Here is a 24854-nt window from a genome sequence, read left to right as displayed (position 1 = left end):
TGCTGCAGCAGCAGAACCAGTCTTTGTGTAAAACATGTTAGAGACCCTTCAGGTCTTTTTCAATTAACATGTACAGTTCAATACAAGCACCGGGACAAATGCATCTATTATTAAACCTGGTAAGGGTCAGCAACTGGAAACCCCTCAGCCAAATCCGTGGCCACCTAGCCTTGGAGAACCTGCAGAGAAGCCCTTGTGTCAATGGGGTTTGTTGGCAGGTCACCTTGGGAAGGGGTCAAAGAGGCCTTGGCCCCACACCCTGAAGCCCCGTTTTCAAAGCGAGCTACTTTGACAGACAGCTGACAAAGATCTACGGAAGTCTGCCGAGAATTCAGACGAACCAATATGCCTCAATCGCCTGGAATAAAAACCATCTCTAAAAACAGAGACTGGGAAAATGAAGGGTTATTTAAACATTTTCGGCAAAAGATATATATTTAAGTTAGAGGAGGCCCGAGTCCAGTTTCCACCTTCAAAGGAATACAGCAAATCTTGCACTAAACAACTTGGCAAAATTAATGGATTTTATTTACAAATTTATGACCCAAGATTACAACAGAAAACACTTTTTAGTGAAATCCTGTATTAACAAAAATGCAGTGATTTATTTGTAATGGTATTATAGTGGAACAGACTGACAGTCTCTCTGGCTATGGTCAAGCAATTTCCCAGGAGCTAGAAATAAATGTGAAGATCCCATGTTGATTGTAAATAAGGCCCTTCCCAGCATTTTCCTCATACTTTAGTGGCTCTCTCCTTTCTTGCCTACGACCTGAGAAAAGAGAAAAATGGAGTTAGAACTTAGGCAAATAAAAAGGGGAACAGATTCCAAAGAGCAAGTCTTCTAGAGACTCCCCAACATGCATTCTAGTGCCAGTGGAAGAGGGATCTTGTAAACCAGCGACAGGGAACTTCTGACCCTCTAGTTCTTGCTAGATTGCAACTTTCGCCACCCTTGACTAGTTGGGGCTGATGATCCAACATCTGGAGGGCGGCCAGTTCCCAGTGCCTCTTGCAAACCAAATTTAGCCAGTAATAAAATGATCAGAGGATCAAATGGGATAACTTTTAGTATGCACTCAGCCAATAAAACAAGGTCTTATTCAAATACTGACTGCAATACAATCCCCACATGTTCATACCAAAGTTGAACTGCCTAGGGTAGGGGGGCCATCCAAGAAACTTGCCTATTTGTGTCCACGTTCAGATGCTTACAACTAAACCACTATCTCTAAATGTCCTATAATGTCATGGAGCCCAGAGTAGGCTGAGTAAGCTATGATGTAACGATATTGCTGTGTCGGGTCTACCTGAGCTGGTCCACCAGAAATAAATCTGTCAAGTATGCAACACGCCCACTGCAGGGAGAGCCAACTTGTCAATATTGACTAGATTTCTGGAATGATGGGGTCTCTGTGCACTGAATTCTAAGGCCGCAGGGTGGGATCTGGCGTGAAAATGGCCGGAACAGCATACGCTGTTATTACCAGTGTGCAAACTCACAATGCACCTCCTAACTTTCACAGCTTTTCCTACTGGTGGCACATACAGCGGTTTGACGCCCCAAGTTTTCCTCCTGGGAACGCAGGAATGCAGCAACTCAGAGAGGAATGGAATCAGTTTCTCTGCCCTTAAGCCTAAGCATACTTACAGGCAGTAAACCCTATTGAAATAATGTAGAGTCACTTCTGAGCATGCATTGTTAGGAGCTTACGCATTGGAAAGAAGTTTCACTTAAATCATTAAGTTCTGCAAGGTCTTAGTATCACAATGCAAACTAAGCAGACATGCCTTCCATTTGGTATGCGGTCTACCTATAAATACATTTTCTTTTGTGTGTGGCAAGGGCGACAAAATTACATTTTAAAGCAAGTAACAGGTTTCTATGTAAGCAAAGTACAAATCCTTGGGATTGTATCAAATGCAGTGCTAAGTTAAAGCCATTTAGAGGCACGACTTGTTCCACAGGCAAAATGTTTTGAACCACTGAAATGCTGTTGCACAAGAGCCCTTGCACTGGAAGGGAACATAAGATACAGTCCTTGGTCATCATGTTAGCGACAAAATACATGTGGACTTTTTATTGCTGCCGACTGTTTCAGCAGATCAGGCTGTGGAAGAGAAAATAAACTGTGTTTCAGATCTATCCCATAGTAAACATTCTTGTGTTTGGTTGAGAGGGATATAGCAACTCCTTGGCAGGTGTACTGCTTATATTAATTCTACAGGTCTCACTTAGCATACAGTATTGTGCATTTAAGAAGGGGTTTTCTTTCTTCTTCTTTTTTTAAAGTAGCACACAGTTCAGATATTTCAGATGATGATGATAGACTCTCAGGTGCAACGTCTATAAGCCACCAGTGATATCAAGGATCTCAGCTCATGGTCAAGGGCACCCTTCCCCAAGCTGGGGCCCTCCAGATGTGGTGGACCCCAACTCCCACCAGTTCTAGTCATCAAGATGATGATGGGACGATGGCCAGGGCTGATGGAAGTTATAGTCCAAAATATACGGAGGGCATCAAGTTGGGGAAGGCTGGTCAATGCTATGAGGAGTCACACTTTTAAGTAATGATGGCTCCACCCTTTCAAGGGGGTGGAATTTAAGCCTAGCCTACCCTTGTGGGATAAGGATCGTTCTACATAGTGACATGCAGATAACTGATTCTCAAACATAGAGGCCAATGTAGAATTATTATCTCACAAAACAACACTGAGTGAAAAAACACGCACAACCAACCAAATTAAGATTTAATTAAGCATGTTATAAACAGGCAAACTAAATCCAAAAAAGGCGAGAGAGAAATGTTTATTCTTCAGTAGCGCTTAAAGCATTGCGCTACAGGTTGGGATTAAGCAGGTACACCCAGAAATTAGACAATTATAATGTTAGCAGAGGTGGAGCAACCATTAAAAAATAATAATTGTACGCATCTATACCATTCAGAGGGGGAAATGCTCAAATGCTCAAGTGCCCCATGTGTATTACCTGAAAAATTAAATATTTTTGATATTGATGTTTCGTTAGCATATTTATAACCCCCAACTTTACACCAACAATTTCCAACCATGAGACTAATAAGATAATTCAAACACAACAGAGCAACGCCTCTTGAAATACTTCATTATTCCCGGCACACTTTCTGCTTGTTATTATCTGTGCACTTCACATAAAAATTCATTCTCCATAAGGGGCAGATTTCACTCATGTGGGTGACTTGAGGTCCCTTGACTGCTTTATTTGGCTAAGGATTAACTTGTACACTGGCTGTAGACTCAAAAGTGGGCAGATTTATGCCCTATGCCCTGTAACCCTGCCCAATTTTGCTACAATACATATTTTAGCCGTATACTGTCCTCATGCCACAGAGCACAATGCACTTCCAGATGATGAATGGCAGAAGAATATGGACGCACTCAGGGGATGTACAATGTAGGATTCTTTCAACAAGGAACTGGGCTCACTCTTCCTCATGAGATTAAGAAGGCAGCATTGATAAGGCAGCATTCACCACTGCAGTACTCCAGCCAAGATACCACCTCATTTTTCATTACTTCACTTGAACGTGTCCACCACAGATAAGATCTAAATTGCTCGATCATTTTTGAAGCGGCAGTGTGAACCCTAAGATGGACCACCCCATTCAGTTTTCACATCAGCTGCTGTATCGTATTTCAAAACACACGGTTGCAAAACTGGCTCTCAGCGGACTGAACCATGGGTCCAGATTACAGGTTGCCTTGGAGGGAGCCCATGACACATGTGACAGAGCACACGGTTAACACGTAGCATCGCCGTTTCAGTGCCTGGATCTTCTCTGCACGATTATCTCAGAGAGCTGGTGCAAGAGCGGACAACCAACACTGGCCTAAGAAGGCCCCATGGTGATTCTGTTTGAGGCAGCTTCATACAACATATTAGAGGGCAGCTCAACCTTGAGAGACAGAAAAACCTCATTGTGTTGAAGAGTCTTCAAGGCATGTGCATGAGCTGGAAAAAAATCCCTATCAGGAAAACTTTACCCACAGGTCACCCAGACCAGAGTTGCAGTTGAGAACACAGCAGACCTCTTCGAACTCCGTTACTCACAGTAAATAGAGAATGCAGAGATGCAAATAATGTGCTGGCAGGTGAATTTCTGAAGCATCTAATAACAGAATGAGATGGTTTTTGGGGGTGGGCGGGACAAAAACGGTGTGCAAAAGAAGATTTTTTAATATATATGTTAAAAAATGGTATATTAAAAACAAAGAGAAGTCCATGAGAAAGAGGGATAAAAAAGCAAAGAGACCCAGGAAAACCGTCGCAGAGCAGGATGTGATGGTGCCCCAAGCGGTGGAAAGGAGAAGGCAGATGCTAGATGAGCGGAAGGAGCAGGGGAAAGGGGCGGTGTGAGGAAAGACCATTTAAGAAACAGAAATCTTCTGCATTTTTATTTCTTTGGGCCAGGGAAATGCTGAAAAGTAATGAAACAGAGCGTTACAATGAAGCAAAGGAAAATCCGTAGGAAGTGAACAGGAAGGGATGGAAGCGCCATGCCACAGAAAAGCTGGCTGCGTATCTCATGCGATTGCACACCCTGGATGTCCTCCAAGCTAAAGGGAGTGGCAGGAGCTCTATTGTTCCCCCCCCCCCCAATATGGACTTAACCTAACACCTGGCATTTCAAATTAGCAATGAAATCTATGCAAACGAAAAAGGTCATGCCAAGCCTTACTCTGACCTAAGCAGCAAAGATCACTCTCCCTCTCTGTCTTCCTGCACACGTCTCTGCATTTTAAGCCTGCAAAGTTTGTGCAACACATGCAGCAAGCAAAGCATTCCCAGACTTCACTTAATACTATGGTAGCAATGGAAGAACTTACACCAAGAAAAATGAAAGCCCCTAGGTGTTACTTCAGGCAGTGTAATTTAACTCATACTTTCAGTTGCCTTTTAGTCTACTCTACATTCCAATTAAAGCAAGAGGGGAGAAGTTAGGACCTTAATAGATATTAGAAAGGGAAGATATTTTGAGGGGGCAGTAGTTTGGAGAAGTTATAGAACTCACAATCCTCTATGGGGAACAGGAATAAAGGGCTATGAAGTATCAGTTTTCCTTGCTATTCTGAATACATCTGTAAGTCGAAGTCCTTCCATTGCATTAATGATACGATAAAGCTGGTCTTGCATTTTCCAAGGTGCCCCATTCTCAAGTTGAACACAGAATGATGTGGAAAGCCACAAAATGACCCCTGGGTCTGATGTTCCCTGTCCTGACTTTTCATGCATGCCATGTAGCCAAGCTTTTGCTCTGGAACTTTGGAGGCAATTCAGATCTTCTACGTATAGATGCTAAGCTATATCATAGTGTTGCGTATCTCTATGGCTGGAGGGGAAAATGGCAGCCTGATGGCTCTGTCTGGCCTCCAATGGCTTCTCATCTAGTCACCATTCCCAGGAGTATTCCTCAGTTGTTAGTCACCACTTCCGATTCAGAGAGCTCTCTCAGCTCCTCTTCCACCATCACAGCACCAATAACGACAGATACTTCTCTGCTAGGTCTATCTTCTCAGCAATAGCATCAGGCCTCCATCCTCAGAGACATAGATGCCACCACTGCTGAAGCAAGGTGAGGGGGCCACACCAGGAACACTCCAGGCAAGCTAGCTCATCCACTAAGACCAGCTTGTCTAGAGAAACGAGTTTTCCATGGAAGAATGCTGGGCAACACTTTGCAGAAGCAGCAGCAGCCCCTTCTTTTCCAATGCACATTTAACTTAAGTCGATAAAAAGGAATGCACCTCTTTTAAAAATCCGATTTAGTTCCACCCCTGCCTTTAAAAACTCTGGAGTAACTTGCAAAACTTAACTTTAAATATTCAGTATTGTTTATTTAATAATGGACCATTAACACCCCAATTTATCTCAGTATGTGCACATAAAAACTACAGTTTAGATAAGCAATATGTATTATTTTTCACTACAACGATTTAGGGTGCAATCCTATACAGCACTCCCGAATTGAAACCTACGGGATGTTTTGAGTGGGCACGTATAGAATTGCACTGTCAGTGATCAGATAGATAATTCTACTGTCATAAGGACAAGGCTCTTTGCCTTTTAGGATACACAGAAGTAATAATTTTAGTAGGTGCAGGTTTTCTCTCTCTCTTGCATGGCAAGCTGCATCCAATAAAATCTATTATTTCCACACACCTATGAAAAGTACAGGAGCCCTGATTTCCATTGCATCTGTTCTCCTACTGGCTACCCAAAGCTCTTCTATTTCATTATTGTGCTCTGTTTTACAGTACCCAGAACATCTAATGCTACCACATTTCTCCTACTTTTGCCCAGTATCTGAAAAAGCTCTTTCGATGGTCCTGACATGGAGTATAGAATCTTTACTGGGCAGACAAACATGAAGGCTAAAACACACCATAAACGGTTAAGAAGTTTTTTGTGGGCAACGCACAGCAACTCAAGTCAACCTTGATCACTTGAGACAAATGATCAAGTTTTCTGTGCAAAGAGTTTCCTTCGCTCCGAACATGTCTGCATACAAAATACCATGCACATTTGCAATATTTAAATGCACTTCTTAAGTCAGGGATTGCCAAAAATGCCCCTATCACATCTTGTTTCCTTTCAAGAGCCTCATCTAAATTGCCCTCTGCAGAGTGGGTGTGGAGAATCTTTGGCCCTCCAGATGTTGCTCAACTACAGCACTGGGCCATGCTTGGTGGGGCTGGAAGGAGTTTTAGTTCAGAAGCATTTGGAAGCCCAAAGGTTCTCCACATCTGGTATAGGCTAATTAATTAACAAGGTGAGACCCACTTTCCTCTGCCTTGAAACATTGCCTTTTAGGTAGTTGACACACTTGTTGTCAGCCCAGTATTATTTATCACATCTGTGGGTTTACAGCACAAGCTAAGAATCTGGGGGAGAAACAGACTGCTCCCCTTTATAGCAGCCTCCTCAATCTAGTGTCCTATAGAGGTTTTGATCTATAACTCCCATCAGGCCCATGATGGCATGGCCAATGGTCAGGGGTGGTGGAAGGTCTAGTTGAAAACATCTGGAAAACAAACACCAGGTTGGGAAAGGCTCAGAAACTATAGAGTACCTAAGCAGGGCGTCTAAAAATCAAAGGACTAACATGAATCACAATTTCTCTTATCCTTCCAGTTGTGTTGCTGACTTTTTTACACTCTATTCCTACTGTCCAGCAGAGCTTCTTATATTTTGCCATTACAGAACTGGAGGCAGAATAACATTATGCATGAAGACATATTTGCTGTTGGTTTTCGTATTTTTCTGAACATGGTTCCATATTCACTACCATAGAAAAGTAGGCTAGATGCCACAGGTGTCTTCTCCCTTTCCTCTTAACTCTGGCCTCTTGGAGATAAAGCAATCAATTCTGGAAAACCCTGGCTTAAGAGGTGATTTGGCTCTGCAAACGTTTTAGAGCAACCGTGCATTCTTTGGACACTTCATAAAAATCAAAGGCAGAATATCCAAGACAAATTTCACTCTTCATTTTTTTTAAAAGCGAAAAGGCTACATCAGTTGTAGTGGGAATGGAAGACCTTTGAAGAGTCAGAACTCACAATTATGGGGAGCTGTTCAGCTAACACTCTCCCTTGCAGCTTTTAAAAACTGCAATCCAGTCTCCAATTTAAAAGACAGATTTGAACATACCCGCTTAAAATCATTCATGTTTGTTGCTTGGACTGGTGTTCCAATAAATGTGAAATATGAAATTCTCGTCGTTTCCTCATCACCTTGATTGGACTGGACAAATAACTGAAATGGAAAGGATCAGTACTGAGTTACATGATGTGGAGAATCCAGTAGCCCACAAAATAGTCAACTTATTTGAAGTTCAGGGAAAAGCAAAGGGAAGGGAACATGGGACAAGGCTGACTAGTCTACCCCTTTTTGTTACCCCATTTTGTTAATGGAAAATGTTTGGGTTGTATTAACTAAATTATAGGATTCAAGTCCACGGTGGAGCTTGAACCAGGCAGTTAAAGGATGTCATCACCTTCTGGCCAGAAGAGTGAGTTACACTACTATTCACCAAATCCACATCTAAGCTTGCTGGGGTCAAGTGCCCTTGGCCATCTGGTGAGAAGGATGCCCAACTAGTAAGCAATCCGTCCTCTGAGCCTACATTTGCACTGAGGTTCGAAAAAAGTAAGCGTGAGAAGAACCCTGCCGATCCTGACCTCCTGAAACCCTCAGTGCAAATAAAGGAAATCCCTGCCTCCTTCCCAACCTCTGTTGAAGGGCCAAATAAGAGTTTGGGGGAGGGTATTGGGGGAACTAGTGATGAGAACAGTGGTACCTCGGTTTACGAACAGTCTTGTTTATGAACTACTGTATTTGGTTTACAAACTCTGCAAAACCGGAAGTAGTGTTTTTGGTTTGCAAACTTTGCCTCGGTCTATGAACAGAAGCCAAACAGTGGAAGGCCCTGGCGGCGGGAGGCCTCATTAGGGAAAGCGTGCCTCGGTTTAAGGACGGATTTGGTTTGAGAACGGACTTCAGGAATGGATTAAATTCATAAAACAAATACCACTATATTAATACTCTAATATGGCTACCAAGTCAAAGTAACAAGTAGATATCAAGGTAAAAAGCTAGACCTTCAAATAAGCCTATTGGAAACAACAGATGAAAATAGGTTGTATGAGACTGGATCAGGTTTTCTTACTAGTCTACAAAACAAAAGGGATTCTTGATGCTGCTTGCAAAAGAGTGATTTTTGTGTGTGCCCAGACCCATCTTCACTTTGCTCTCCTCTCTCTCAAGCTTGACAGGAGCTGGGTCTGGGAAGCCTGAATATTCCAGGCTCCCATCCCTACCAGTTGCTGTATCTAAGAGGCAAGTGGGGGAAAAAACATAGCTGGGCTTCACTGCATTAAAACTATGGTGGAAGTTGCAAAAGTTATTGGCGGATATACCACGCTTTGGAGTTGGCCTTTTGTAATGTCATAGGATTCTGTTAACCAGGAATGAATTCGAAGGTTTATACTCACAGTTACACTGTTAACATTCTGAAACTTTACATAGCGGAGTTGGATAATACTGTCTTCTTTGATATCATCTGGCGTTAACTCCAGGGCCTGAGTGGGTTCGCTTCTTTCTGCCTCTTCAAAATCCATTGATCGAGGGAGGTTGATAAACACTTTTATATACTTTGGACCTTGACCTGCGATTAAAAAAAAAATGCCACTGGCTCTTTTAAAAACCCTCAAAACATTATCTTATATACTTGACAGTATTTTAAAGTTGTTTTGTGTACCAAAATTATGTAGATTGAGAAGAACCAAGACAGGCAAATTATTATGTCCATCTGCACCCCAAGGCAAAGAACCTTCTATCAGAAGCAAGCACATCACTCGCTTAAATTTTATAACTTTACTTAGTAAGGGCTGCACTTAACACTACTGGCCAGTCTTCTCCAGTCTCCAGAAGTTGTAGGACTTTCAATTCCCATCAGCCCAAGCCACCATGGTCAATGGTCAGGGATGATGGGAGCTGGAGAAGGTTGCTACAGGCTGTATGGCTTTTACATGTTATGGGGAGCATTCAAAAGTTTACCCTTAGAAGGCTAAAGCATTAAAGTGACTACACATAGCAGAATTCCAACCTCAGCTGGGGAGAAGGTTAACAGGACTTGCCCAGACTCCATTCCTGTTGCTGAGGAGTGTGTCCCTAGCCTTTTCATGGCAGAGCTCATGCCTTCATTTCAATATATGTACCACACCCAACTAAAACAGGTGCAATAGAAATTAACTTTTATTAGCAACCATGGTCTTCAGAACAATGATGCCAAAAGATAGCTATGCTGACATGTCACCTGACAAAAGTGACACAACACATAATTTCGTAAATGCAGATTCTTGGAAATATACCAGCAAAACCGGAGTAGCCAGCTTGTTTTGCAAAGTTTTGCACTGCCTGGAGTGCATTTGCAGAAACTTGATGGTATGGCGGCAATGTGCTTGATGGTCAGGTCCAGACTTTAAGACTTAGGAGCAAGAGAACAGGGCCACAAGCAAGGAACCGGTGTCTCATGCTTTGTATTTTTAAAATCAACAGCGGCTGCATGCAAAGATGGCTTCTCTTGAAAGAGGAAATCTTTTTACTCACCATTATCAGGCCCTTGAAACTTCATAGAATAAAGCTTGACAGGCTGATTAAAAGCTACCGTAATAAGCAGCTGTGGAGAGAGCAAAAGGGGGGAAAAATCTAAGAGGGATCTCAAATGCATTGACCCACAGAATTACTTCACATGGATTTAGAATGCTACTCTTTCTCAGATGGTCACCACCAACTTAGACCCCAGATGAATTATTTTAAACATGCATAAAAATGGGAGTACTATTCTAGCCAAAAGAACACCTTTGTCCTTTTGATAGTATAATGCAATATTCTCTGGAAGGCAAAATACCTGTTCGTCACAGTCTGATTCCAGGAAGGTAGAGTCTTTACGTAAACAGTTATCAAACCCGTGTTCATCACTTTCATTAAGGCATTCACAGCCAGCTTTATTAACGAATGGCATCAAATCCATCTAGAAGTAAGAGACAGTGACAATGATCACCCGGCTGGGCTATACATTTATAAGACATTTACAGGGGGATAAACGTGCAAAACCCAAGCAGCACTTATTTTTCCATACAGATTGATCATCCCTTCTCTTTCCTACCCGTCCTGTTTTCTCATCCCTTATCCCAAACCTGGTGCCCTCCACATACTTTGGACAACTCCAACCATTCCTGACCATTGGCCATGCTGGCTGGGATAGGAGTTGTAGCCCAAAACACCTGGAGGGCACCTGGTTGGAGAAGGCTGCTGTATGTTGTTGTTTCGTGTTGTAAATTACAGTGAGTGCTTTGGCAAGACGGCAGTTTAGAAACAGAACACTTGAAATAATAAAAACAAATATAAACACCAAAGGAGGGAAAATCTATTTACCTAATTGAAAAGACAGTCCAAGTACAATTCTGCAATCCTTCACTTTTGTGTCCTTCGGGACAGTTTTGAAAAGCTTTAGAAGCAAATGCCACATCAAAAGATGGAACTGCATGCCTAGTTGGAAGTCAAAGCTGCTACAACTGCTTATTACATTTAACTATTTGCTTACCGTATTTTTCGCACCATAGGGCGCACCGGACCATAGGGCGCACCCAGTTTTTTTGGGGGGGAAATAAAGGAGAAAAAATTATTTCCTCCCCAGGTGCGGGGCTGGGGCGGGGGAAGCTAGAGCTTCCCCCGACCCCAGCCCTCAAACAGGCAGCTCTCCGCAAGCAGCGGGAGCGCTCCCGCTGCTTGCGGAGAGGTCCGCGAAGCCTGGACGCGCTGAGCTCAGCGCGCCCAGGCTTCGGCATGCAGGCACCTCTCCGCAAGCAGCGGGAACGCTCCCGCTGCTTGCGGAGAGGTCCGCGAAGCCTGGACGCGCTGAGCTCAGCGCGCCCAGGCTTCGGCATGCAGGCACCTCTCCGCAAGCAGCGGGAGCCCAGCGCTGGGTTCCCGCTGCTTGCGGAGAGGTCCGCGAAGCCTGGACGCGCTGAGCTTAGCGCGCCCAGGCTTCGGCATGCAGGCACCTCTCCGCAAGCAGCGGGAGCCCAGCGCTGGGCTCCTGCTGCTTGCGGAGAGGTGTGCGAAGCCTGGAGAGCATGAGGGGTTGGTGCGCACCGACCCCTCTCGCTCTCCAGGCTTCAGCGAAAGCCTGCATTCGCACCATAGGACGCACACACATTTCCCCTTCATTTTTGGAGGGGAAAAAGTGCGTCCTATGGTGCGGAAAATACGGTAACTATTTGCATTCACACTAGACGCAATGAACACAACGGTACAGACAACATTTGTAACTCTGAACTAGTGAAAATGCAAGTGGCCTATATTCACGGGGTTATTTACAGGAAAAAGATTCAGCTGAAAAGGTAAACTGGGTAGCAGGGATTGCGTCTATTTAGCTGTGAATTTAAAGTACTTAACATCTCAAAAGAGATGCATTCTTGCATTTAACATAATTCTAGGTTAGCACATACAGTTTTCCAGCAAAGTCTAATGGATTGCATTTGCTAATTTGGAAAACAAACCATCACAGAACTGCAGCAGCTGGGTGTGCATTTATTGAGCTACTGAACTATTAGCTGCGCTGGCACTTGGCTGAAATATTAAACACTGTACTCTGTCAGGGGTTGTATTAATATTTTGGGCAGGATGCAAAAGCTGACCCCTTTTAAGAGGAATATTATATCAAATGATGCTCAGAAACTGTCATGAAGATGACAGCTCCAGTCGAGTGTTTTGTCACATTAAGGTTCTCATTTACATGTACGTGTCACTCCAGCTGTCAGACAAGCCCTGATTTGCAACATTCAGGAGCCCCAAGGTAAAACCTCAACAAGGAAAGATGGTTAAAAAACAAAAACTGCTGACAGCTATTTTCTCTTAAGTCAAGGCAAAACCTTGAAGGTGGTGTTTGACAAAAAGATGATTAGAAATTCTGGTCTCAAGACTTCAAGATCGGGACTAAAAGTTTTTCAAACTCCCTTCCACTCCACTGCTTAGTGTAGGATCCTGCCCCAATTAAACGTTCTAGAGAACTCAAACAGCTGTGCATGATTTAAGACATTTTGGTTGATCCCAATAGCTATGTGGACTTGCTGTGGATTTGGTATTTTTTCCCCTTCACTGACCACTTTTTGCTTTTCCTGTGCCTTCAGGGCAGAATCCATAACCAGGAGAATGTGGGTTTTTTTAAAAAAAACCACCTGAAAGGGGATTTGTATTTTGAGGGTTATGTGCTCCCTAGACACCAAGCAACATTACACATTTTAGTACCCTTTTTTGAACATTCCCCAGGTCTTCAATAACCTGTTCCGCTACCAGAACTGTATGCAGTTCTGCATACGTACCATATGTTCATATAAAGGTATTATGTTATCACCAGTTTTATTTTCAATCCTCTTCCTAATAATCCCCAACATAAAATTTCCCCTTTCCACAGCTGCTAGACAAGAGGCCTGTTGTGAGGACCAGCTATAAAGACTTTGCATGTGCAGTAAGAACAGCAACAGAAAGAGAGCTTGGTGTGTGTGTGTGTGTGTGTGTGTGTGTGTGTGTGTGTGAGAGAGAGAGAGAGAGAGAGAGAGAGAGAGAGAGAGAGAGAGAGAGAGAAGGGGTGGAGGGATGGAGAAAGAGAGAACTTCAAAATCCTATAATCTGGGCTAGGATTCAAAAAGTACTCTTGACTTTCAAATGCATCAATACATTCGGTATCTCTCCCTCCCTCCAGATGCAACAAAGGCTGCCCAGGATGGAGGTGAAGTTCTAACTTTCAAAGGCATTATTTAAGGGGAGGGAGAGAGCAAGGAGGGACTGCAGTGGAAAGGGGACCCTCAGAGGTCCCAGATCATGAGAAGAGTTTTTGCACCTGCATGGAAGCTCCATCCTGATCCTCTGGATCCTTTCGAATGCAAATCTTTTAACACTGCACAGAAAATAATTCACTAGAATAGATAAAATATACATACATATCCTTTTGGAATATCGGTATCCTCATTATTTCCAGGATCATTTTCTAGGTGCTGTTTGATTTTCTCTTCCAATCCAGCAGCGTCGGCACCTTGATATTGGTCGATGCGCACTTTGCTCCGGAAGAAAAGAAATGTCGGGGTTGCCGATATATTATTGGTTGCAGCTGTTCCCTAGCATTTGAGAAGTCAACAGTTAGCAATGTGTAGCAAGATTTTAGTATTTAATGAACAAGAGAGTACCAATCATCCCAGGTCATCCACATAAACATCAGCAGCAGCAGCATGTTTGCTGCTTACATGCAAAAATAGTGCTAACTGGAAATACAATTTTCTATGTTGTTCCCCAACAGAGAAAAAGGTTTTCATGATGACTTCTTAATACAGTGGTACCTCTACTGAACGTGATCCATTTCAGGGTGCCGTTCGCACCCCGAAAAGTTTGTAAGTAGAGCGCCGCTACTGCACGTGCGCGATAGAGCACTTCTGCGCATGCTAAAACACTGTTTGCCTGTTGCATATTATTTGTAAGCTCAAGCCATCGTTAGGCATGGTGCCTGAATTGAGCCATTGGGCTGGTTCAGACATAATGATCTCAATTTAATAAACCCTGATAAGAACAATGAAGATGATGTGCAAAGGAGGGGCACTAATTCTTAATAAGCCATGATTTATTAAGCCACATAGTTTACATCTGAACTGGCCAAGTGTCAAATTTTACAGCAGTTTTGAAAGCACTGCGACAAAGTTGATAAGCAGGAGTCACATATCCACTGTTGAAAGACAAAGACGACACTTAAAAGCTCTCTGAATGTCTTCCCCTCACAAAAGTGACGCACATTATGATCCTATTACTATCTTTCCATGCACTTTTAGATGTGGCCAGGATCCCTATATATGTAATCTTGTTTTTGCACATGAGATGAGATACAGGCTTAAGCCTTAGCCAAGGACTATTAGAGCCAGCTTTCTCCTGCACAATTAGGGAAAGAACACTGTATTGCCACATTCTTTTTTAAAATTTTGCTTCAAAGACCACTCGCAAGTTTCTTCAGACTCCGTTAAAACCACCCGAGATTAAACTGCACCAAATGATATTTTCCAAAGTTTTATAACTGTACTGAGAATAAGGATAAGACTCCTAATACTATGTACCCAAGATACTGTTAGTTCATAAAAGAGCGAATGAACAACAGCTTTTTAATGGCTTAAATTTAATAATGTAAGCCTTACAGTACAACCTGCATTGTTAAATGCCAACAATACTTCTGCATAATTAAAAAGCGTTTTATTGGATGAATTTAACGTCTATACCAGAAAGAACAAACCAAATATGCTCCAAGTAGCCACTACAACACTAGGAAACCAGAATTTGACATTAAATACTACCAGGCTTCAAGATAATAGCTGAAAAACGTAGCATTGCTTGCAGAGGGTTGAAGCAGAGTCACTCAAAGGGCCAGCTGAATTGAACCTTTCTATCCACCGCAGTCACACATCATAAAATGTCACCTCAGCAGAACTTTCTATTCCTAACCCTCGTAATATTGATTATTTAAGATTTGTGCCGTACTCTAAAAAGATCTGAATTAGGAGAGGCAGCACAATCCCTCAGCCATTGTCTGGAGGCAGTGGTGAAATGGTTGAGGAAAACAAGCTGAACTTGAATCCTGGCATTATGAAGGCCCTGTGGGTAAGTAGTTTCTGTGCCTGAGAAATCGGTTATTTGCCTGCCCTGGGTGGGGTTGCACTCCCCCTGAAGGAGCAGTTTCACAGTTTGGGGGTCCCTTCTGGATCCAGCTCTGGATTACAAAAGGTTTTTTTCCAAATCTGGCAATACAACCTGATTAATATTTGGAGTTTTATGTTACCTTCTCTGCATCTCAGTGGAGAAATCACAAGAGTTAGGAGAAAGCCCCGGACGTTCATTATATCTGGCCAATATTTGATTCAGACACTGGTATAGGCAAATTGGTAGACTACAGATAAATGTAACCACAACATTCAAATAAAAAAAAACCAAAATGTAAATGACCCAATTTACCATGGGATCATTGCATCCATCACATGACAGCTTGCTTGTTTTGAACCACCGACTTAAAATGGTTATCATGGATAGATCTGTCTACAGCTGAATGTACCTCCACCCACAGCAGCAAACTTAAACTCTACTAACATATAACTCAAATTCTTGCCAATAATAACATGAGCAGCAGTAGGTTTATAGAACTTAACCCTTACACATTTACATGGCATTTCCCTCCTGAGAATTGTCAATCTTGCCTTTTAGAGGACAATCTACAGCCTATTCCTCCTCTGAGGTAGGTGTGCCCACTGACTGTCAACAGGCTTCTAGAAAAAAATGTTTTAAATATTTATTTTATTTCTGGACTGCATTTATATCCCACATATCAAAAAAATACACCTGTAGGAGTTAAATCTTGTTCACTGACACATGCTCATGCACACATACACAAACACTACTCACCTGGCATTGATGCACATCAACTTCTAAAAATGTCGCTTGGGGATATTTATTGCTCAGAGCGTTGAAAGCAGGGGCTATCCTTAAACATGGGCCACATCTGTCAGGGGGAAGAAAGGGACAACACACATCAGCACGTCCACTTCTGAAGGCAAGTGGGGTGTAAAATAAACCACCATTATGAACCTAGCTTTCTCTCCCATTTTCTTTGGCTGCTGATAGCAGTATTCTAAGTTTCATTCCCACCTTAAGTCACAACATGTGTTTTAGCTTGCTAGATGTTACAGGGAAGGAGATTAGGGCTGGGAGATAACTGGTTTTCAACTCTGTGATATATCACCAGCTAAACATCGCGATATACTGATATATTACAATGTCTGAAATAAGGATTGAGCTATGTAGAGGCACTGGCTGGCTTCACAGTTTTCCGCACATTGTGATTTTTGCATAGCATACACACACACATCATGATTTGTGCTATATTGCCAAGTCAAAAATTATGAAACCGATACCACAATATGGACTATTGCTATATCGCCCAGCCCTAGAGGAGATGCAGGGCTTCGGCTTTTGGCACTGGCTGCATGCAATCTCCAAAACATCTAGCTTCAGACCGAGGAGATTGATATCCGACAGTTTTTCAAGTCAACTTGACGACATCATCATTTCTTAGCAAAATGCATAATGAAAGCATACAGGTTAGCCTATGTAAAGCAAAATCCTTTTATACTCAATTGCAATCCCACAATGATCGCCCTTTCGTAGAAAACCGTCTCGAAGCTTGGCATTAGAAACACATCTCATAATTTGTGTACTCCACAGTGCTCAGGGACTATAGGTAACAAGAAAACCATGAGAACTTAATGGTTCTCATAAAGAATACTCCCCAAGCTGCAAGTAAACATCCAGCTTTCTAGTGATGTAATAATTCTTGCTTATTAAAATATATTGCTCTCTGGAGAGTACAACACAGCACCTTTTGCTTCATTCCAAGACTTACAAAAGCAAGCATAAGAAAGGAATTGTGACAATTTGCATCTTCTCTCTCACACACCCCACATACAAATATTTCTGTGGCCCACTTTGCACACACACTAACACCAACACAGCATCTCTGATTTATGATTATTAAATATTTCTCTCCATGTTGGGTTCACATTTCCAGTGTCAAGGAGCCACAGATTTTGGCTCCACTTAACTGAGCAATCCATTATTTCTGAATGGCACCAATTTCCTCCCTCTCCTCCCAAAGTCATTCGATTTGCACAGAGAATTCAGCAGGAGGGAAGAGTGGATAGCTCATCTTCCGCCCTCCTTCAGAGGAAAGCAGAAAGAGTGTGAAAGACTTGTATTGCTTCTGGTCTCCCCAGACCCTAATCAATACGTTGATAACTGAAGAGTAAGGGGAATTATTTTTATGCTGGCAGGTGCCAAGGTGGGGGATCCATACACACCATTCCAATATTTTATGTTCCTACTTCACCTTCCTGAATACAAACAACTGTGCAGAGCCATGCACCTGACTAAAAAAAGAGAAAAATTGTAATTTCCCTCTCGCCTGAAGTCAGCAAAGAAATATGACTATGTTCTAATCTATTCATTACAAGGAGGGAGAAAGGTAAAAGTAGTGCAAGAAAAACATCACGGGCAGCTTCAATAATTAGACAAGAACACAATTTTATTTGTTTATTGCTTAATCAACTTTGAATCTGCTCTTCATCTATTCACCCAGTATAGTTACAGGCTATGTAAAAATACAGCAATAGTAAAAATACATAGTCATAACATTAAAAATGAAACCATCCATCGCAAAGCATCTCAGCAAAACGCACAATTACACTGACCTTGAAATACCTCAGTCTGTCCCAAAGACCTCTTATCAAACTGACCGGCATGGGAAGAGAATTCTATGGAAAACACAGCTTGAGCAAAATATGTTCTCCCACCAGCAGAAAAAGCAATACAGCACCATCACTTCTCATTGCCCCCCCACCTTTCATTCCTTATTTACAATAACTTTCTCTCTGCTCAAGTATCCAAACCATTATTTGGGAAAGGGGCAATTTGGTTACAACTAGCACTTACGTCTGTGTTTAAAGCTTATTGCTAGCAGCATTAGAGAATTTCAATTACCCCAAACTACTAGGTCTCTCTACTATACAGACCTCTGTAGGTCAGGATAATAAGCTTAGTCATTTTCAGTATGTTTGTCAACAGTTTCTCTGCCAGTGGATGACACCAATGATGTCCTACTGATTTTCCACTGTAAAAGCTGACTGCAGAGAAAATGACTTTGCTACAGAAAATTACTAAGCACAACAGTTCAATACTGCAATAGGACATAACCAAAAAGACAGCTCTGAAAACTTCACGTCAGTTAATAAGGGGATTTAGGACAAATTCTCTATCTTTACAGGGCTTGATCACAATTCTGGCTTCTCCTGCTAGAACGTATTGTAGGCAAGACAGAAGTATTCTGTGAGTTGGCACTTATTTACATAGTGGAATCAGGGAGGACAGAACTATACTGATTAAAATGGAAATCTATTCCTGTAGTCACAACAGAATGGGTCCCAGTGAAAAACAAGATAGCATATTTCAGTGGAGGGTTAGACATCTGACAAAAAACAAAAAAACAAAAGTTAGCTGAAGGCAACTCTGCATTGGGAAATTTTAAATGTCTGACATTTTACAATTTCTTGTGTGCTGTAAGCCGCCTAGAGTGGCTGGGGAAACCCAGCCAGATGGGCGGGGTATAAATAATAAATTGTTGTTATTGTTATTTAACTAGACAATCACCATCAAATAATGGCCAAGTACTTTAATACAGTTAGCCATTATGAAGGGCAAGGTATTATGATGTAGCTAATATAAGCAACTGTCAAGAGATACAAAAGTTCATCTTGGATCTTGTTGACGACCCCAAGGGATAGCCTCCATGAGAAATCATCAAAAATTGTCACACAAGACACCATGGCTATGGTAGGGAGAAAGGGCAATCCTTCCTCAATACCTTCACTATCAGAGGATATGATGATTCAGCGAAGGAAGCTGGGTACCAACATCTTCTTGGCTCCTTACAAAATCTGACTGTGGCCTAATATCATCAAATAGCAGGTGACCATTTCACTAGTAGCTCTATCCAGACCCTGGCTACCAGTTTAGCCATACTTTCAGTCCACCTTACCAATTTTTAAAACTGAAAAAATTAGCTCTCTCACATGGCCAATAATGCTCAGCTAACCAGTACTATTGCTGGTTAGCTTGTTCTCATGCTGGTACCAAATGTGTTCTGATAAGGTTCAATCCCAGGTAAGATTAGGTGCAAGAACGTGGCACCTTACAACTTTCCAAAACTTATTACAGGGCTACCATCTTCAGCTGTTCAGAAATACATCCAGTACCAGTGACAGTAGACATACTAGTTGTGATATTATTTCTTCGGGTCCTACTGAAGTTGCCCCACCCTGACTCACCCAGTAATACCTGCTATTCCCTTCTGCCTATTACATAGACTGTCAGCAAATGAACAAGCATTAAATGAATAGAAATCTGCAACAGTTAGTTGGCTGGTTTAAATAAATAAGTGACACTTTCTCTAACTCACACACATCAATGATGATTGGCTCTAGTTGCAACAACAGCAGAAACCACAACTGCCCAACTTGCCATGACAAGGTCTAGAGTGGGCCTAGCAAACCAATTGCCCATATGCTCCTTCTTTGTAACGCACAGCGGATCCCACTTCTGTCGATGGGTCTTATGTGATGTTATGTTTCAGGTCCTTTAAAAGATAAAGGTAAAGGGACCCCTGACTGTTGGGTCCAGTCGCGGTCGACTCTGGGGTTTCGGTGCTCATCTTGCTTTACTGGCCGTGGGAACCGGCGTACAGTTTCCGCGTCATGTGGCCAGCATGACTAAGCCGCTTCTGGCGAATGCCATTTACCTTCCCACCTATTTATCTACTTGCACTTTGTGCTTTTGAACTGCTAGGTTGGCAGGAGCAGGGACTGAGAAACGGGAGCTCACCCCGTCGAGGGGATTCGAACCGCCGACCTTCTGATCGGCAAGCCCTAGGCTCTGTGGTTTATCCCACAGCACCACCCGCATCCTTTACAGCACCTTCATTCCTTGCTTCCTCAGGACCATACTTGTTTGTGCTCCCTTTTCACTTAGTTTTCCCATATCAAAGAACATTTCCCAGTCCTTAGACTACCCTGTGTGATGTTATAATCCCAACCAAACTGACAGCCTTGGGGTGTGTACTGTTCTATACCATGACATCGACTTAATGAATCAGATCTATTCAAGTGTCTTATTTCTAATTGCCAAACTGTAGTTTAGCAACTGGGAACTCCTACAAACACATGGTCCTCCTCTACGCTTGTGCATATATACTCCTTATTTCTCCACTTTCCAAGTTAGTGATAACTATGGTTTACCATGATGCGTACTGCAATTTTCTCTCAAACCAGAGTATGAATCCAGGATTTCACCTTCAGAATATCTCCTACTCACTGCAAAAGGAGCATTCCTTTCCAAAGCAGGAAGTACAGCAATTAGTCACAGGATATCACTGAAACCCAAATTAGGGTGTGGGTTTAGTTCCCAGAGAAAGACAAAATTGTAGTAACGAATCTGGGGAATGATGGTGACTCTACAGAGAAACAACAGCTCAGGCTACAACTCTGAAGCAGAGCCCAGCAGATGTAAAGATATCACTCTGTGGAAATCCTGTCACCCAAAAGCACTGCTTAGCCCTCCCTCTTGCAGGCTTAAGCAAACCAGAAGGTCTCTTTTAAAATTCTGCCAAGTCTCCGCTCCTCCACATGCAGCTGCTGGGTGACCTTGGGCCAGTCACACTTCTTTGAAGTCTCTCAGCCCCACTCACCTCACAGAGTGTTTGTTGTGGGGGAGGAAGGGAAAGGAGAATGTTAGCCGCTTTGAGACTCCTTAAAGGGAGTGAAAGGCGGGATATCAAATCCAAACTCTTCTTCTTCTTTGTCTGCTTTATGCTGTTTGTTCAATGGCTGCATTTTTATTGCTATGGGGCTTGGGAGGGCTTGCCCTAAAAGGCAGAGTAAATAAAACAATGACAGTGTATGCCATTTCAACTATGTGCTTATTGGGGTAGGCAGCTTTGAAAACCTGTTCCCTCTCCCTTCATCCCCAACTGCTCCCTATCTGGGTCATGCCACAGGAAATTACATGCTGCTTACTTGCTGTCACACAACTTGGCTGTGATGGTGGCAAGCTTCCTACACGTGCAGGCTGCACACTGTTCCTAACAGAGATTCTGTAATGTGTGAAGTAGCCCTGAAAAGGGTTAAAGTTGTGAGGACTATCCCACAGAACTCTCACCAGTTGACACTGGCATTCTGAACACCATAATCAAATAGGGCTTCTTCCTGCTTCTGAACCTGTTGCTTCATTATGTTCTTTTAGAAAGTGGATTAAAAATTAAAGAAGTGTGATAATTGGTGAGACTAGTGAAATCAGACTAGTGAAATCAGACACACACAAAAATCAGAATATATCAATGGCTTCTTGTTCACTTCAGATTTCATCAGGAAAGTGGGCAAGAGAACTGTCCTCCCAATATATGGACAACAGGAGAACTTGCAATGAACTTGTTTGCAATGAAACTTCTGGAAATAAAATGAATTACTGGACTGAACATGCACTGAAAGGCACTTTGAGCCTTAATGTTAAAACTACGTTATGCCGCTCCCAGCCACTAATTCGCACTTAGCTCCAGTTGGTGCACCTCCAGTGTCTAGTCACAAAAACAACAACCCTGAAGTACATCTGCCCCTACCTCAAGATCTATTCTCATCGTTTGTAATGGACAATATGCTTTCTCTACTGTCACACCCTCCTGCTGCAACTTTGTGACCCACTTACCTATGAGTAAGTCCCAGTGACCTGAATGGGCCTTACTTATAAGATTGTGTGCTTAGGAAAAGAAATCATTTTCTATGCAAAGAAAAAGGAACCATATACAGTATATAGCCTCAGTCAATTTTGCTTCAGATCCCAGGGGGGAGGCATGTTAGCTGCCCATGTCACTGAATTCATCACAACTGGTTAATATATTTGCCTTTTAAATAATATGAATGAGCAAGCTTAGAAAGTCAAATTAACTGTTATTTATTTCAGCGTTCTAACTTTTGTATGTTGTTAAAAAAATAATTCCCTGGGTTTCAACGTCTTATCTTTCTTGTAAACCGCTTTGAAATTTTGTTTTTTAATCAAGCAGTGTTTACGAAACAAATAAAACAAATACATGCCTACACATTTATTTGTATGCCTCCATCAAACCATGCTAAAGGCGGCTTAAAACGAAAAAAAAATACATAGCTACAACGTAGCAAAAGTAGCCAGAAACAAAAAAGTTTTTTGTTTTAATGTGAAACCGAACCGAGCAATTTCCTACAGGAATCCAGGGAAACCTAAAATAAAGATACAGAAAGCCAGCAACAACAACAACACCCCCCCCAATCCAAATAACATCCCATAAACAGGCACAACCTCGGAGCGATACAGCTCTGCGTTAAACTACAACCTGAATGTGGTGATACAATGGGGATAACGCCTTTCCCGTCCCCTTGTGAGGGGCTGGGGGGGAGGAGGAGGAGAGCCCCCTTTCCCTCAGAGAGGGAGCCGTACACGTGTACTTGTCCGCTCGTGTGAACGCGCGAAGGGGCCCTGCCTACTCACCCCCTCATGGTGAACTTGGCCACGACTAGCCGGGAGCCGGCGGCGCTGAGCTCGCTCTGAAAGTCCGCGTCGTTGGCGATCACCTTCACCCCGACCATCCTGGCGGCGGCGGCAGCAACACGCCCGGTAAGTGCAAAGTCACCGCGGGAAGAAAAGGAGCGCGGGCGGGGCGGGGCGAGAGGCTGGCCGGCCGCGCCCAGCATGCACCGCTCCCGCGCAGGCGCACACTGCCCCGGCCATCCCTTTCTTCCGCCTTCTTCCTCCTCCTCCTCTCAGGCACCCTCAGCTGAGAGTTCATCCAGGTTCACGCGCCGAGGGAGAGGGGAGGGGTCGGCGGCTCACACTTCCGGTTGAGAGACTTAACCAACGGGCGAAAGCCGCCATTGGTCGCGAAGTCTCTGTTGGGCGCTCTAGGCAACGATGTCTCTATGCTTGGACTCCACATCCACCCTTAAGGCTTCGGCCGCGAGTCTCTGTTGGGCGCTCTAGGCTTCGACGACTCTATGGTGTAAAACCGTCCCCACTCTCTCACACGACGCTGCTTCGTCTTTTGCATTGGGGATAACAAAAAGAGTTCGGGTTTGCGCCGGTAGTAGTGCTTGCTGCGTTGGGTGACTTTTTTGTTGTGGTTCCACCTCTATGGGTTTACCCGCTTGACTCCGCCGGTGACATCTTGGAGAAGGGCAAGGTGCTACCTCCGGCTTCGGGGAGGAGCGCTATTGGTTCGCAAGCCTTACCGTTTCAGCTTGGTGACCTTTGCGGGCGGAAGTGATTGGCTTTTCAGGGCAGCCGACGTAGTTCAGGGCTCGCGGAAGTGGGGGAAGCTTGGACGGCTGCATTGGTTCCGGTTCTGTGCATACCCGACACCCTCCTGTTATGTACTGAGTTGAATAGGATCCAAAATGCGCCAGTTTGATTGGTACTAGAACAATAGGATCCAAAATACAGCAGTCTCATTGGTCCTAGAACAATGCAGCAGTATGATTGGTCCGCAGGAGCCACCCAATCCAGCTCCAGGTGGAAGTGAATCTGCAACCTGAATGGCCTACAGGAGAATTCCGGAATTAGCCAATCACATGCAGCCCATTGTGTAAATAATGTATATAAAGCAGATATTTTGGGGGAAACATTCATTCCTACTATAAGCTGAATAAAGAGCATGAAATCCTTACTCGACTCCCAGTATATTTCATCTCCCATCCTGAAAGTTAGGAACTAGAATCGTATAATTTGCAGAGTTGGAAGGGATCCCAAGGGTCATCCAGTCCAACTGCCTGCAGTGTAGGGATAGGCTGCTGGCCAAATCGAGGGATTTATGGATCTAACCGATTCACTAGCATAGCCTTGCAGAGTTGTGTGTTGTTGTGTGACTTTTTTTGTTTTTAAATCAATGCTTCTTGAGGTCATCCGAAGTAAATGCACATAGGGTTGCAATGACACCAAGGTCCCACTGAAATCTATGGGCCAAGGCAGTTGTAATTGACTTAAGCGCCATTCCTTCCAGTGAGCCACCCACTCCTGCTGAACATTTGCGGGGTTAGGAGTGGGAGCGCCTCAAGAACATCTGTAGGCAGTATAGAAAGTGTGACCTTCCTATAGCATCATAAACACAAATCATTATGAACGCAAAATAAAATGGAACACCTGGAGGGGCCACAAACCTATGCATCACTTAGATGTCCTACTGAACTTGAACAGAGCTGATTACCACTTAACTACAGTCCTGTATTTCAGGTCTTTCTCACACACACTGCCAAGTTAGGGATCCTAACATGTATTTGAAAGGGTATGTGAAATGTCATGTATTTAAAGTCTGGGTAGCCAAGCACAGACTAGATTTACAAATTCGTGTGTATTTGTGTCTGTGCTTGGGCATAGCCAGGGGGGGTGGGGGGCAGGGAGCTGCAGCTGCCCCCCAATCAATAATAATAAAAAAATACATAGCAAACGGAGGTTCTGTCCCCTTCTAACAAAAGGCCTGTGTGTGAGAGAGGAATTCCACAGGGGCTGCCCTGTTAATCTGCAATAAATTGTAATGGATTGCTTTGAAGTCACTTCAGCACCAGATGGAAAAAAAAAACCGCCTCCCCAATTGTCCCGCCCTGTC

The 24854-nt window shown here is 43.3% G+C and overlaps 1 protein-coding gene across 3 annotated transcripts; it reads right to left on the bottom strand.

Moving 5' to 3' along the window:
* Window positions 1–506: 506 nt before the first annotated feature.
* On the bottom strand, window positions 507–22933 carry TXNL1 (thioredoxin like 1). Of its 3 annotated transcripts, none has more exons than XR_014172709.1 (9): window positions 22748–22932; window positions 16031–16127; window positions 13543–13716; window positions 10449–10571; window positions 10148–10217; window positions 9031–9203; window positions 7688–7792; window positions 2941–4457; window positions 507–772 (listed from the first exon to the last, which is right to left on the bottom strand). XR_014172709.1 is itself a non-coding variant. In XM_081929977.1 (9 exons), exons 1-8 carry the CDS (start codon window positions 22843–22845, stop codon window positions 2960–2962), a joined length of 870 nt encoding a protein of 289 aa, XP_081786103.1. In that variant the 5' UTR covers window positions 22846–22933; the 3' UTR covers window positions 507–772; window positions 2941–2959. The 3 variants fall into 3 exon arrangements, 2 of the variants coding, with proteins under 2 accessions (XP_081786103.1, XP_081786102.1); XM_081929977.1 differs by having other exon boundaries at window positions 2941–2989; window positions 22748–22933; XM_081929976.1 differs by lacking the exon at window positions 2941–4457 and having other exon boundaries at window positions 22748–22930.
* Window positions 22934–24854: the final 1921 nt, after the last annotated feature.

The sequence above is a fragment of the Podarcis melisellensis genome (assembly GCF_964234715.1).
Source record: "Podarcis melisellensis genome assembly, chromosome: 11".
Classification (NCBI taxonomy): domain Eukaryota; kingdom Metazoa; phylum Chordata; class Lepidosauria; order Squamata; family Lacertidae; genus Podarcis; species Podarcis melisellensis.
Note: the sequence above shows the minus strand (reverse complement) of the source record. Positions and strands in the feature narration are given on the sequence as shown.